At 39.7% G+C, this 16,169-nt stretch overlaps 1 protein-coding gene across 1 annotated transcript; it reads right to left on the bottom strand.

Moving 5' to 3' along the window:
* Positions 1–11,241, bottom strand: LOC114655847 (E3 ubiquitin/ISG15 ligase TRIM25-like). The gene is made up of 4 exons (XM_051928155.1): positions 10,609–11,241; positions 5,792–5,887; positions 1,694–1,927; positions 1–33 (listed from the first exon to the last, which is right to left on the bottom strand). Exons 1-4 carry the CDS (start codon positions 11,200–11,202, stop codon positions 1–3), a joined length of 957 nt encoding a protein of 318 aa, XP_051784115.1. The 5' UTR covers positions 11,203–11,241.
* Positions 11,242–16,169: the final 4,928 nt, after the last annotated feature.

The raw sequence follows: 16,169 nt of genomic DNA, 5'->3' as shown, positions 1-16,169 counted from the left end.
TTATGCTATCAGCTTCCCGTCAGTGCTCAGAAGCTATTAAGAAGGCAAACAGAATGTTAGGTTATATAGAACAATGTGTGGAGTATGTCAAAGGAGGTTATGCTCAAGCTTTATAATGCACTGGTGAGGCCTCAGCTGGAGTACTGCAGTTTTGGTCTCCAGGCTACAAAAAGGACATAGCAGCACTAGAAAAGGTCCAGGGAAGAGCAACCAGACTCATTCCAGGGTTACAGGGGATGAATTATGAAGAAAGATTAAAAGAGCTGAGCCTTTTCAGTTTAAGCAAAGAAGGTTAAGAGGTGATTGATTAAAGTGTTTAAAATCATGAAGGGAATGGATGGAGACTTTTATTTTAAAATGAGTTCATCAAAAACATAGGGACACAGTTGGAAACTTGTTAAGGTTAAATTTCACACTAACATTATGAAGTTGTTCTTTACACAAAGAACCACAGACACTTGGAAAAACCTACCACGTAGCGCAGTAGACAGTAGTACTTTAGGGACTTTCAAAACTAGACTTGATGTTTATTTAGAAGAATTAAGTGGATAGGACTGGCGAGCTTTGTTGAGCTGAATGGCCTGTTCTCGTCTAGATTGTTCTAATGTTCTAGCATAGCCTCCACTCATCATTCCACTGGATTGTGAAACATGGCTACAGGGATTTGCTTTGATTCACTCACAACAGCTTTAGCGAGGTTGAGCCCAGTTGCTGGGTTTTAAAGCTGGTGTTGCAGTCAGTACAGTCAGCATTCCTGTTAATCATAAAGGTTGAGTTTAGGGCTCTTTGTAGGTCACACAGGTTCTTCCATATCTTTACTTTATGGACTTTGCTTTGTCATGTTGAAACAGGAAAAGGCCTTCACAATACTTTTACCTGGTAGCATTCATGCAACAAGCCAAATTTGGCCCAGCAAAATTGCCATATGGTGAAGTACAATTCATCACTCCAGACAGCATATTTCAGCAAACAAAGACAAATGATTTTTATGTGCTTTTTATGAGCTTCAGCACTCAACACTTGCAGATCTTGTATGTCCTACCACTTTTTAGTTGAGTTGTTAACAGAACTTACAGTTGACCAGGGCAGAAATTTGACAAAACTATTTGTCAAACATGTGGCATCCTTTCACAGAGTCATGCTGAAAGTCATAAGTTATTTAGTACATCCCAGTTCTACTACCAGTGTTACTTTATGGAGATTGTAGGGCTGTTTGAACCAGTTAGCAATGGGTTCAGCTAAAATAGATGAATCCACTAATTATAAGGGTAGTCCACATAACTTTGACCATGTAGTAGTATCAAGAAGAAATTGTGGGTCCAAAGCCAGAATAGTGTGTGCAGGTCTGGTCCCAATATTAAATAAATTATGTGACTGCACAAACAAAATAAGTGGAGAGTCACAAGGCTGAACTTTGTGATGTCATATTTTATAAGGAGCAATATTTTAAGATGGAGTTAAAAGTACAAACATGGAACAAGTTGCCCTGTGGTGCAGATGGAAGCATGAACTTGAAGACTTTAGTATACATTATAAATATTAGGGTGAATATGAAAGATTATCTGTATTGGGCTGAATGGCCTGTTCTTGTCATGTTGTAAAACCTCCTTAAATCTTTTGAATTTCACAGTAAATGTTCTCAGGTCCCATACACCCCAGTCTGATCAGATTTTCCATGAAGAGTCACTCTTACCTGCAGGAAGTGGATGAGGTCCTTGGTCTCTGAAAGCTCATTAAGCTCAGCATTTCTCCTTTTCAACTCTTCAATCTCCTTCTCAAGTAACTCCATGACTACTTCAGCCTTCTCCACTTCTCTGTTTTCTTGTTCTCTGATCCTTTCAATCAGTTTCCTTTCGGCTTCCTCAATGCAGCGAATAAGATCAGCAAAGTTCTTCTTATTTTCCTCTACCTCTTTTTTCACAGAGATCTGCTTGGTTGGAGAAAAACACTGAATTGAAACACCTAAAAATAACTGCCAGTCAGAAGACACTTTCATTGATATATAGATGTTGTAAAGGATAGTTTGGATGGGCTGGTTTGTCAGGCTGTGATGGTTGGTGGTGTCATCCCTAGATTGGCGGGCTACAGTAATGGAAAAGCAGTGGGAGACTGCCTCCCAAGACAATAATCCTATGTTGGTTACCAGTCTCTTAAGACTGAATGCAAGACTGAATGGGGCACCTAGTCTGAACAGTCAGCCATGTTAGGGTCTGTTAGAGATGCTCTAGTGAGTTATTGAGAAACATCCCCCTGTCCTAGCAGAGTCTGTCTAACCCAGTAGTGCATATGGGGTGTGCCTTTCACAAACAGCCTTTCCTGCTCAGCCAGGTGAGTTGGAGTCAGGAATGGGATAACACTCAACTAGATTAGAGGAGGAGAGTTTAAGAAGACATACAGGTATTGTAAAGTAAAGCCTGTGTGTTGGAAGGTAAGTATGTGAAAATGGAGTCTTTATGGTTCAGAAACTTCTGTGTAATAGGTGTATTTTAGGTTGTGTGGTATGACATGCCTCCTGCTGGTCATAATGTCAAAACTGAGAGATGGAGTGTCAAGAGGTTATTCAAGTGATTCTCATTTTATTTGCCTTCCCCATCTTTTTTTCTATTATACTGAAGAACTCAGAGTTGTAAGTCTTTATTTTAGAAGTTGATTACAGGTAAATGGCGGCATGGTGGCGCAGTGGTAGCGCTGCTGCCTCACAGTAAGAAGACCCTGGTTCGCTTCCCGGGTTCTCCCTGCATGGAGTTTGCATGTTCTCTCCGTGTCTGTGTGGGTTTCCTTCGGGTGCTCCAGTTTCCTCCCATCTCTTTTTCCACACTTCAGTTACTATTTTCATTGGTTATATTTCAGGGGGTGCACAAACGTCCTTAAATTTAACCCAATCACTACCACACATGGTTCTGTCATCAAAGTGGTGTTGAATTTATTGCTGTTTTCTTGTCTATTACTTAATGTTGGACAGTCAGACACCATATTCTTGAACACTAAAGTAACATTAGGATGCTCTACAAACACTCCAGTGCTGTTAACAAACTGATGACAACATAAAACTAGGTTGGTTTATTCCAGATTCCCACTACTCTTTGAGTAAAGGAATGCTTTGTGGCTTTGTCCTAAATCCAAATCCCCTTTATTTACATTGGCGTCCTTGAGTACGTGACTCATCTTTAAACGGAATGAATTCTGCTAGATCTGCTTTGTCAATACCTTTGGGAATTTTGGAAACCTGGATTAGGATAATGAATGTAAGTGTATTGTAGTCAGAACCAAAAAAATGACATAAAAAGTTAAAGGCTCTGGTACTGACAATTATAGGCCTTGTGTAGGCAGTGGTATTAGGCTAGAAAGTGATAGAGAAACCAGTGAAAAGGCAGTTGTATAGAGAGAGAAACAGGAGTTTGGTAAATTGAGGTCCATGGCTGTTTGGCGTTTTGAATAAATAATTACTGTATTCGCGTCTTTGTGTGGGGGGGAGTGGTAACATGGCGAGAGCGGCTCCCATGCACCATGTGGGCATGGATGGTCCTGCACTTAGTGTACAGGTGTAGGATCACCTGAGACCCTAATTAATGCCAGGAGATGCTGATTGCCACAGCTGTGCCCCCTTCCCATTTTAAAAGGGGAAGCATGAGGGTGAGAGAGACAGAATCGAGAAAGGAAAACGAGAAGAGAACGGAGATTAAAGAAAGGAAGGTTCAAACGAGCTAAGAGAGTGGGCTCGGGATGTCACACAGCTGGGACAGAGAGCTCCATTGAGCAGAGCAAGTGGCTGACACTTGGGGGCTGAAGGAGTGATTGCTCTGGCTGAGAAATTCTGGGAGCCAGAGTGATACGTGCTACAAGGAACGACTCGCTATAGAAGACTGGGAAAGCAACAGTGGTCGAAAAGGACTGGGAAGTGAGCTCCAACATGAGTGTCATGGCCATTGGCGACCTAAGCCTAGGTCTGGAGAGAGAGCCTTACTGTAACAAGGGGACGGCAGGAACCTGGATCTGTGGAAGGATAGCTGCCACTGTCAGTAGGGTAACTCCTCTGCTGCAAGGCCCATTTGGGATAAGCAGGGGAGCTGCCAGTTAAAAGAAGACACCAGGCTTTTAGTAAGGACAGTTTTCTGCCTGAATTTTAAACCCCATTTTTAATGGATTTATGTATTTAGATTTTAACCTCCATCTCACCTTTGTTTTAATTGGATTATTTATTTTTGCATTATATATATTAAGCATTGCACTTTTTGAACACTGTTTTAATAAAAGTACTTTTCATCATCCCCTTGCTTGGTGTGTTTTGTCCTTATCTGCCAAGTTCATCTTGGTTATGGTACTGACTGTGTCGGGTTCATGAGGTTCCCGTAATAGAAGAGGGAGCCAGGAGCCAACCTGCACCATCACAAGGAGTTATGGGAAACTTCAGAACAGATCAAGACACACACACAAGTGGCAACGGGAAAAAAATGTGAGATTATGTTTAACATAGAATTTAGCATTTAGAAGGGACAAAAGGTATTAAACAACTACTGTAGTTAGATTAAATTTAGAACTTTAAAAGTAGGTAACAGGCACCCAAACAGATTTTAAAAACGAGGCGAATACAATACAATTCCTATATGATGCTGGACTTTTTTGACGATTTCTTTCATGAGTCCTACATTTATGGGAGGTGCCAACTGGCCCACTACTTCCAGCTCAGGATAATTAAAATTGAAGAAGATGTCACTAGCCTGTGTTGGACTAGAGAATTGTACTTAGTCAATATGTACTCCTAAAAAGATGGGTCATGGTCTGAACGTAGTGCAAGGTAATGCACAAGGGCATAATACAACACAGATTTGCATGAGTGCAACTGTTTTCACGATCTTAATAAACTGAACAACTACTCTGTTGGTTTGGTGGGCAGGGATGAGGAGTTCCAAAAGTCACATTAAAACCAGTTTCCAGAGAGAATGATAGCCAGAGACTTAGTCACTAGAGCAATTGACACACAGGTTTACCCCATGGCCTGAGAGTCCAGTATGGTGTGTCATCCTCCTGGTACACAGGTAGAAGGTGGCTTGATTGAATTCAGTTGTTATTTGCCATGACGGAATAAATGTCATACTTATGGGCAGGATGACTATTGTGTTATCCATATCAAAAGAGGTGTGTGCTAAGCTGAGGAGCAGAAAAGACAAGGTAGTCATCTCAGACATTCTGCCTGTGCCACACATCAGTCCAAATAAGACTGAGAAGATTAGAAGATTTAATGGAGGAGGCTGCATAGGGACCTAATCCAAGTCTAAATTCTGAAAGTCATTGATAAAATATATCCAACTGAATTCTTTCATCTAAATGGTAAATCATGTATCTTAGGAATACCAGGAAACATTAAGGTGAATTGCATTTAAGACTAAATCCAGAAAGATCTTCTTTACTTAAAGAGATTTGGGAATCAGGAAACTGAAACTATGACTATCGGGATGAGATTTTGGGGCAGCTTGGGAATTAAATAAAGCTGTGATCACAAAATGAATAACAAGGAATTAAGGTATCTTGTGACCATTTGCTGTCAGCAAATTCAGAACATCAGTGACAATCTGCATCAGGAAGAAAGTCTCAATGAGATGAACATTCAAAGATCATTAGGATTCTGTTGCCTGACTCCCTAGTGAATAAAGCAGGAAATGCTGGTTGCAATGAAATGGCATGAAGGACACAATAAAGAGTCAATTCACAATTTTATGTTGCAATATGTTATTACCATTAGTTATTAGTTTTATCTTTCATGGATTTAAATTGTTATCCTTATTCATCTCACCTTCATCTGCTCCACTGCTCTCCTCATCTCCTTGAGTTTCTTCTCTCTCTTCTCAAGTTTCTTCCAGATTTCACTCAGTGTCGACTCCAGCTGTTTCTGTTTTTAAACACAAGCAGCCAAATTTCTTATCAGAATTGACTTTCACTTTTTGATATTTTGTTCTCCTTCTGAGCTCTTACATTTTTACAGCACATTTTGTGACACAACTTATTTTTTCTGTCACACTGGTTTTCATATTGACACGGTATCTGACACACATACTCTGTGTTGTTTGTAGTAATTTACAAACAAAATCTGTAATGTCATGTTTTCATGGAGAAGAGAGACAACATATATCCTGTTACAACAGACTTCAATAAAGACCAAAGCTAAGCAAACATCCATAAAGAAAGTATCATTTTGCATAATCCACATATAATTTATCCAGTTATATGCTCACAATATCCCAAACACGTGTTTTTCCTATTGTTGAAAGAACCACTTCCAGAAAGCGTACTTGTGAATGAAATAGTAACACAGTCAGACACAAATGATCTTTTGAATTGAAGACCTGTGTTTCCTCTCATCTGTTGGTCATTAAGCCATAACATCATTTTTCTGACTTTTTCAACAATAGTTTATATAATGTTTATATAATGAGAGGGTAACCAATGAATGTGGTAGACATCTGTTAGTGATATGTCAATGTGGCAAAGGGGTTTTCAGATGGTGAATAGCAAAAGAGTCTCACAACTGAGTTATCTACTGATCAAAAGCATTTAATAAAAACACAGATAACTGTTCAGGAGCAGAAAACAAAGCCACTCAGAGTAAGCAGAAGGCAGAAACAAATGACAAAATAAGGAGACAGTCAACCATTAGCAAGAATTGAGCAGAAAACTGTTGATCAACATGCCGTGGCGAGCGGCTGGGGGCGATACCCAGCCAGGACGCCTGGAAAGACCGTAAGAGGGATTATGCCTCCTCCGGACCATGAGGGGGCAGCCGCCCTCGTTAGTTTGGGGACCATGGGAACAAAGCATGGAAGCTCAACCCTATAGGGGCCCGTGATCACCGCCAGGAGGTGCCCGGATGCTTAAAGAGCCCTGGACGTCAGCACTTCCGCCACATCCGAGGAAGGGCACAAGAGGCCAGGACTTGAGGGTGATTGGTGCAGGGGCACTGGGTTGTGTGCGTCATTGTAAATAGTGTATATAATGAATAAACGTGTGTTGGTGCTTGAACCATCGATGTCTGCCTGTCTGTGTCCGGGCTACCTTCCACAATGCCTAAAGAGACACCCAAGTCTTAATGTGAGCATCTTGCAGCAGGAACAGCCAATCAGCAGGAAACTGCAAGAAATCATTGAGAAGTCGTGTGTGATGGCTAATGTCTCTAAAAAAGGTCCCTAAAGGAGTCGAGGCATGGATATCAAATAATGGGACTGTAGACCAGTAGAATAGTAAACTGAGGCAGACCACAGAGGGGCATATGTAAAAATGCAGTTTTTATAGTGAACAAATTACAATTATTAAATCAGTAAATAAATAAGTAAACCTTCTACCAAGCAGTTCAGTACACTTTTAACTAAGTAAACAATAAATAGTGATAAAAACAGCCTCACAACCCCACAAATACAAAGTTTTCATTTCTCTTTTCATTTTAATTTTACTTCAAATAATCAAAAAAAGGAAAAAGTTACTCCTCACTTGAAGTCCATAAAAACCAACACAGAATTGCTCAAGCCAGGCTTTTCTCCCTCCACCTTTCCACTCTGGCCAGTGATTACAAATAAGAACAATGCAGTCCCATGCACATGCAACACTTCATATTTCATGGTGTTCACATGTGTATACCCCACACAACTTCTCCCACATGCACCACATGCAGCTGCTGGGTGCATTGTGCATTGCTCTGCTCCTGTGACCTGGTTCACTGTTGCCTGACAAAAAGGCTGACATGAGGGAAACAAACTGTACTTGCAAATACTGCTTGTATGCCCCCAAGATGAACTGTGTGAAAGTTCATAGTAAATTTAAAACCCAGATGCCTTGGCACTATCTGCACAAAACAACACCACCACATACTTTATTCTGACGAAAACGTTCCAGTAAGTAATCGTACATTCAGATGTGCCCTCATTCCACCTAAAACAATAATCTTCAAGGAGAAAGTAGTCCCACCCCAGAATATGACATGAGAAGTAGTGAAGTATTCTATACCTACTCCCAACGAGGAGTTCATGTTTGGAAATGAATGATGTCACATTTATTGCACCCCGAGCCACAAAATGGCACTCATGAAGGCATTTTATTACTTCCTTGGAAAGCATGATGATGCTATGTAGTTTTCTAGTACTAACTCTAAAGCTTAACTAGAAAGATAATAATAATAATAATAATATTTAAAGTATGAGAAGGATCAGAAGAAGAAAGAAAACATATAATAAGTTAGGATATTGTGCTAAGCTGCACGTAATAGTTGCCATTTCACAACAGTATCAAGAATAACACATTTTGCATCTATGGCCACCTGTGTGTTGATACTGTGATATCACTTGCAATTCACATATGGTTGCTCATCCACACTTGGGGCAATGCAGTTTATGTGCATGCTGTCAATCACAATAACAACCCTAGAAGAAAAATTGATTTGCATGACCTCATGTGTAGTTGGGGGGAAATGTATAAATCTGCATATGACCTCACATGTAAGGTTCATGCAAAATTCAACAAATGGTTGGTTGTAACATACCCAAATCATCACTATTACAATGCTGCATTTTCCCCATGGTCAAAAAGAGTAACATTACCAACACTTTCATTTCAGGTAACAGCACATGGCTTCTTCATATAGATGTACAAGATTTCATGTGATGTAAAATATTTGTTACAAATATTATTCCATCTCTGTCAAATCAATATATTTTATGAGTTCATTGTTGTTCAGTGTTACCAAAACATTCTACCTTTCTCTGCCTGAACACCACCCTCTGGTAGCTCCTAGCAAGTTAAGACAGATCCTGAGAGCTCCTTAATCCTGGTGAAGATAAGAATAGTTCCTAAATTAGGAAAATTGATAAAATGCTATTAATTCCTCTGAAATTTTAAAGTCAGTAAGGCCTATTTTTCTTCTCTAGACCCTTGAAAAATACAGGCAAAGATTAACATTCAGTTATGGAGGCTGGTCTATAATTCACTTTAGCAAAATAAACTGTCAAGCAAGCAATGTACCTTATGATACCAGAATAGATATTTTACAGCCTAATATCATTGTATCAGGTTCTGTTCTGAAATGAGAGTGATCTCAATTCCAAGGAGTTGTAAGAAGTTACAGTATAACTCAAAATTGATTAAATGTAGAGCATTACAAAAATGCAACATAGGTACTTGTTCACAAGCTGTATCTAGTCCTGGATACATGTTAGACAGTTTTAGATGAGATATGTCAGTGACATACATTTTTTTAGGTATCCATGGCATGCTTTATGCAGAATGAAAAGCAATATGTTTTAGGGATGACAAAATTCCATTCCTTCTATTGAAATTTTAATGGAAGAATCCTTTTCTCATCATATATTATCATCATCTAGGAGTACAGTGCTTCAAATATGTTGTCTTCTTCACAACTAGCCAGCAATATCTGAGGTTCAGTCATTAATGGAAGATGAGAAACATCAGGCAAATTGGTTTCAATGAAGATTCTGGCCGATATTAAAATAAATTAGTGTGTTACTGAAAGATATCATTTAAAATGGAATATTTCAAAGGACACATACGCCTTACGTATTATAGAGATCTTTAAAGATCTGGATACCTAGTCACATTCATAGACTGAACACAGAATAAGTTAAAGAACGCCAAAATATATAATTATCATACATGGGGTACCTAGTATGAGTGTACATGCCTTAAAGTGTATCCCTGAGTAGCCCCTTATTTTGAGTGAATGGTGGACTATTGGGTTGCTGATAAAGTGAAGGTAATTAATGTTGAGTGGGGCAAAGAGCAAAGCATACAGAGGACTGTGAACAAGATTTATTTTCCTTGAGTGACTTAGCAGGTTTGGTTTTAGTAACTTCTGACTCCTTCCAAAACCTCAGTTTTAGCCAAGTAACAGAACTGAAATTTGGGAGGTGCCGAGCTGCCTTTTTATTTCGGTCTTGGTAGAGTCATCTTTCAAGTAGGTGCCCATTTTGAATTCCAGATATATAAAGTTACAGCTAAGGCTTTGGGGGGACCATTAATTTTGTCAATATTAATTCCCTTAACTATAAGATGAACAGAAAGCTATCTATTATTATCTTGTTTGATGTGTTCCAGCATAATGTAGGAATTAGGTTTGAAGAATGTTTTCTTCAAAATAGTTATGAGACAAACAATAAAAAGTGGTCAAAAATTTAGTTTGGCATATGAGAGAATTAATGAGAAGGGAACACTCTTATTTAATTAGATTTTAAACCCAGAGATTGTATGAAATTCACGCAATACATTTATTACAAATGACAATGACTTCACAAAAAAGATTTGCATAATAAATTGTTTTTGAAACCAGCAAAAGGTGAATTATTGGGGCAGTAATAAAAGTGTTTTCCTGTGCTATTTTCATATGCATCTACTGGAGAGAATTGTTGGAAATAATCAATTTTTTCAGCTGATGTCAGCCTACATGGATAATGCTGAGAGTCCCACCCAAGCTGTGTGCTGCCTGATAACTGGTCTCACCAGGATTGGCTCCAGCTTCCTATGAGCTAACGGATTTTTCTGTTTTACTACATTTACAAATCACTCAACTATAGTTGTTTATTATGTTTTTATTAAGTGCTAAACTGCACTCACCTGTTTTTCCTCTCTTTCCTTTTCCAACTCAACCATTTTATGATTGTTATGTTCAGTCACTACACACTTTGCACAAATACACATCTCATCAGTTTTGCAAAATATTTCCAAACTTTTCTGATGTTTAGCACATAGTTTCTCCTTGAGATTTACATCTGGGTCAGTCAGCTTGTGATCCTTCCAGGCGACTCCCTCATAGTGAGGCTGCAGGTGAGTACGACAGTAGGAGGCTGTGCAGGTCAAACACGACTTCACCGCCTTGAGCTTCTTCCCAGTACAGTAGTCACACTCCACATCTCCAGGGCCAGCAAAATTATGAGACAGAGGAGGAGGAGGAGGAGGACGTCTAATTGCCTTCTTCTTTAATTTCTTGACAACTTCACTCAGCAGAGTGTTTATGTGCAGTTCAGGCCTCGTTGTGAAAGTCCTTCTGCACTGAGGACAGCTGCACACTTGGCTTTGATCCCAGTAGTTGGTGAGGCATTTCAGACAGAAACTATGTCCACAGGGGATCGAAATGGGGTCCCTGAGGGTCTCAAGACACAGTGAGCAGGTGAACTCATCCTGTAAGACAAATAGCTGGGCTTCAGTCATCGTCAGTTAGAGGAGAGGCAGGCAGAGAGAATCAGTCAGGCAAAGGAAGAGGTGACTTGTGAAGAAAATAAGGAGAAAGTTTGTCTGAATGTGAGAATGAGGCGGATATTTAAAGTGAAACCTGAGAGCACTCCGAGGCTATATCTGGGAATATTCTTATGATGAATGGGTAATGTGAAACATGAGCCTAGGTACTGAAGATCACAGTATAATGATAGGACATACAGCAATAGAAAAGAATAAAAGTGCTGGTGTATCTGTTAATGTTTAATTTAATTCTTTTTACTTTTTTTTTTCAAGAAAGTAACATAGTATATAATCAGACAGATAAAATTTGCAGAACTCATACAACAATTAATTATGGAATCAATCTTGACAAAGAAAAAAATCTCCAGAACTTTAAATGAAAAACAACATTTTTATTTCTATAGCAACATTTTCATATGAGGAATGTAGCTCATAATCTGGCCTAACAGGAGCATATAAATTGAAAATAACAGTGGGCCCAGAATAGCTCCTTGTGGCATCCCATGTAAAATATCATAGATCCTTATGCAACAATCACCATAATTAACAAAAAATTTCCTGTGTGTTAAATAAGACTGAAACTAATTTAGGACATTACAAGATAGACCCTCCCTTTGGATAAGACGATTAATAAAAATTCTGTGGTCTATGGCGTTGAATGCAGCGCACAAATCTAAAAGAATGAGAACAGAACAGATATGTCACCTGTGTCAGAATTAATCCACAGGTCATTAACTATTTTAACCAACGCAGTTTCTGTACTGTGATTTGGCCTAAAACCAGACTGAAACTTATCAAGAATGGTGTGTTTATTCAAGTAATTATTTAACTGATTAAAATTGGCCTTTTCTAGAATTTTACTTTAAAAGGCAGTTTAGAAATGGGTCGAAAGCTGTTTGCATCAAGATTATTTTTCTTGAGCAGGGGTTTAACTACTGCTGTCTTTAGAGAATCTGGGAAGACCCCAGTATCTAATGAAGAGTTAACTATATCAAGTACACTATTAATGAGCATATCAGAAACCTCTTTAAAAAAGTGTGTTGGGACTGGGTCAAGGGAACAAATGGAGGGTTTTAATTGAATAATTATGAATTTCTGGTAAACCTACTTTAGTGAAGGAATTTAGTTCACTATAGTGAGCTCCATAAGGATCAAAGGAATTGCCATTTGAGGGATGTATTATATTGCTTCTGATATCATTTGTGATTAAAGTAAAAGCTTTGCATGTTTTTCTTGATCTTTTCAGGAAGCAATCCACAGATTGAGTTGGGTTTAGAAGATGATTGATAGAAAATAAAACACAAGGATTTCCTGCATTTTAATTTAGAATTTTAGAAAAATAGGATGCCTCTCTAGTCTGACTGCTTTATTGTATTCAGTAATATGTGCCTTCCATATTTCATAATGAACTGCTAATATAGTTTTCCTCCATTTACACTCAGCCCTGTGGCATGTCCTCTTCAGATTAGACAGAGCATAAGTCTTTCAACGTACAGTACTTTGGTGCTGGAGGATGTTTTAACATTTTTTTCTGGGGCTACAATATCAATTACAGCTTTCACTCTAGCATTTAAATTGTCCACCTTACTGGTTACATTGCTGGCTGTATTAGAACAAACGATACTCTCAGACTGGTCATGCATAATATTAGCAAAGTTAGAGGCTGCTGTGGCATCAAAGTAACCTTTTTTTAACAATATGCTGCCTATTAGTTCTAGTCTTTGCTACTAGAGCGGGCAGCTGTCTGGACAATATTTACACGAGCTCCTGACGTCTACAAAGCCCTACCCCACCCCCACCTCAGTTGTTCAGATCATATCAGCATTTTTATGGTTCCTGCATACAAGTCCCTGCTGAAGCGCACTAAACCAGCCCACAAGAGTGTGGCAGGATGGTGCGGTTTCAGACTGCTTCGAATTGACAGACTGGGACATTTTCAGGGAGGCTGCTATAAATGGTGACTCCATCAATCTGGAGGAGTACACCGACTCTATGACTGGCTATATCTCCAAATGCATAGAGGATGTTACTGTTACCAAGGATGTTACCACAAGAGCCAACCAAAAGCCCTGGATGACAAGAGAAGTGCACAAGCTGCTCAAGATCAGAAATGCAGCCTTCAGATCTGGAGACATGGCCGTCCTCAGGATGACCAGAGCCAACCTGTCTCATGCTATAAGGAGAGCTAAGTGGGCATACGTGCAGAGGATCAACAAACAATTCAGCAGCACCAGAGACACACGTCCTATGTGGCAGGGCGTTCAGACAATTACAAACTACAAGCCCAACCCACACAGCAGTGATGATGATGCCTCCCTTCCGGATGAGCTGAACAACTTCTTCACACAGTTTGAGGTGCAGAACAAAGAGCCTGTGAGAAAAGCAACACCTCCCTCCACTGACCAGGCACTATGTCTATCCATAAATGACGTTAAGAGGACTCTATCCAGAGTCAATCCACGCAAGGCTGCAGGACCTGACAACATACCTGGTCGTGTGCTCAAAGAATGTGCCAGTCAACTGGCTGGTGTCCTCACAGACATCTTCAACACATCTCTGAGCCAGTCCCAGTACCAGCATGCTTCAAGTCGACCACGATCATACCAGTGCCGAAGAAGTCATCAGTGTCATGCCTGAATGACTACCGACCAGTTGAACTCACGCCAATCATAATGAAGTGCTTCGAAAGGTTAGTCATGTCACACATAAAGACTAATCTCCCTGCCTCCCTTGACCCTCTTCATTTTGCATACTGCTCAAACAGGTCAACTGAGGATGCCATATGCTCTGCCCTTCACCTCTCCCAGACACATCAGGATAAAAAAAGACACATATGTCAGGATGCTATTCATAGACTTTAGCTCTGCCTTCAACACAATCATCCCTAAAAAGCTGGTTGTGAAACTAAGCAGGCTGGGCCTAAACACCACCCTCTGCAATTGGATCCTGGACTTCTTGACAGAGAGGCCCCAGTCAGTTCGGATGGGCTGCAACACTTCCAGCATCATCACACTGAGCACTGGAGCACCGCAGGGCTGCGTGTTTAGTCCACTGCTGTTCACCCTGCTGACTCACGACTGCACAGCCATGCACAACACTAACAACATCATCAAGTTTGTGGATGATATGATGGTGCTGGGACTGATAAGCAGGGATGATGAAAGAACATACAGAGATGAGGTGGAACGGCTGTCTGCATGGTGTGAAGACAACAATCTATCTCTCAATGTCAACAAGACAAAAGAGATAATCGTGGACTTCAGAAAAGCACGTCCTGCCCACATCCCACTCAGCATCAACGGTTTAGATGTGGAGAATGTTACAAGTACCAAGTTCCTCGGTGTGCACATAACTGAGGAACTTACGTGGACACATAACACCTCATCACTAATCAAGAAAGCCCAGCAGAGACTACACTTCCTGAGGCGGCTGAAGCGAGCACGTCTTCCCCCTTCCATCCTCACCATGTTCTACAGATGCACCATTGAGAGAGTTCTGAGCAGCTGTATCACTGCCTGGTATGGCAACTGCAACATATCCGACTGCAAACACCTGCAAAGGATAGTGAAGACAGCAGAGAATATTATTGGGGTGCCTCTCCCTTCACTACAGGACATATTTTACAAACCCAGTGTCCGCAAGGCATTGTGCAGGACCCCTTACACCCCTCACATGGACTTTTCACACTTCTGCCATCCAAGAGAAGATACTGCAGCATCAAAGCCAGATCTGGCAGGATACAGGAGAGTTTTTACCCCCAAGCTGTTAGACTCCTTAACACCAGGCTGCCCCCTGGGACCTTCCACACTGCCTCAACCACCTTTAAAAACAGAACTTTTATATATCAAGCCACTGTCCTGTAAAGACGAGTGTACAGGTAGAAAAGAACTGAAAATCTCTTACTGACCTTTAAGTATTTTGACACTCTTGTTATCCTTCTGCTGTGAAACATTCTGACCTGTCATTGTTTACACATGTCTTAAACAACTATTATCATACACTGATAATTTCTGTATTATTTATATCTATTATTTATTTATTATATTACATATCTTATACATCGATATTGCTGCTACTTCTTTGTTTTGTCTTTGCACAATGTCTTGTCTTATTTGTGTTTTAATTTTAATTTAAATTTTAAATTTTAATTTAAATTTAAATTTTAATTCTATTTTTAAATTATTATTTGCACGTCATGTTACACTGTGGACCCTGAGCTTCGCAATTTCATCTATCTGTATACTTGTATATGGTTGAGATGACAATAAAGTTCACTTTGACTTTGACTTAGTCACCAGTATTTCTACATGAAATAAAATGCACAAGTGGTCAGATATACTGATGTCTTTAACCTGACTCATGCTATCGTCTAACCCTTTTGAGATTACTAAATCCAGTATGTGTCCGCCCTTATGTGTTGCCTGACTGATATGCTGGCTAAGGTTATAAGACATGGGTTGGTATTCTTCCACTTAAGCAGTATAAGTCTACGTGCTAGCAGTGTGGTATAGGCTATTGCAATCAATTTGTCCATCTCCACATTAAGCCCAACATAGCTGTTAATGGGTTAGGAGTGATTATGACAGCAAGGATGTCTGATAAAAAATATTTCTCGAAAATTATATCAATTTGTTGCATTCCCAAAACATGTGGCCAATTGATGCTGGTGCTAAATGGCAACATTCATAATTTGGTTCTTGCCCTGGGTACTGTTTGGGTAATTTTAAAATAGAAGTGATCATTAGTATGATCGATGAAAGATAATAGGTTCAATTATTGAATGCTTAGGTGCATATAGAGCTAGATGAATTCTATGTATGGCTGAATTCCACTTCTTTTCTGAGTTGTTAGTTGAAAGGTCCTTTTCCCACCATACCTTAAGATCATTGCAAGAGTGATTCTTTGAGATGTTTTACATATTGTTGAGCTAAGGGCCGAGA

This window comes from Erpetoichthys calabaricus, chromosome 1, assembly GCF_900747795.2.
Source record: "Erpetoichthys calabaricus chromosome 1, fErpCal1.3, whole genome shotgun sequence".
Lineage (NCBI taxonomy): Eukaryota > Metazoa > Chordata > Cladistia > Polypteriformes > Polypteridae > Erpetoichthys > Erpetoichthys calabaricus.
The sequence above is the reverse complement of the archived record's forward strand: the minus strand, read 5'-3'. Positions and strand labels throughout refer to the sequence as shown.

Coding starts and splice junctions, on each gene's coding strand:
- LOC114655847 (XM_051928155.1), bottom strand. CDS start 11,202: ATGACTGAAGCCCAGCTATTTGTCTTACAGGATGAGTTCACCTGCTCA. Junction 5,888..10,608: donor AGGAAAGAGAGGAAAAACAG/GTGAGTGCAGTT, acceptor GTTTAAAAACAG/AAACAGCTGGAGTCGACACT. Junction 34..1,693: donor ACCTCATCCACTTCCTGCAG/GTAAGAGTGACT, acceptor CCTTCTTAATAG/CTTCTGAGCACTGACGGGAA.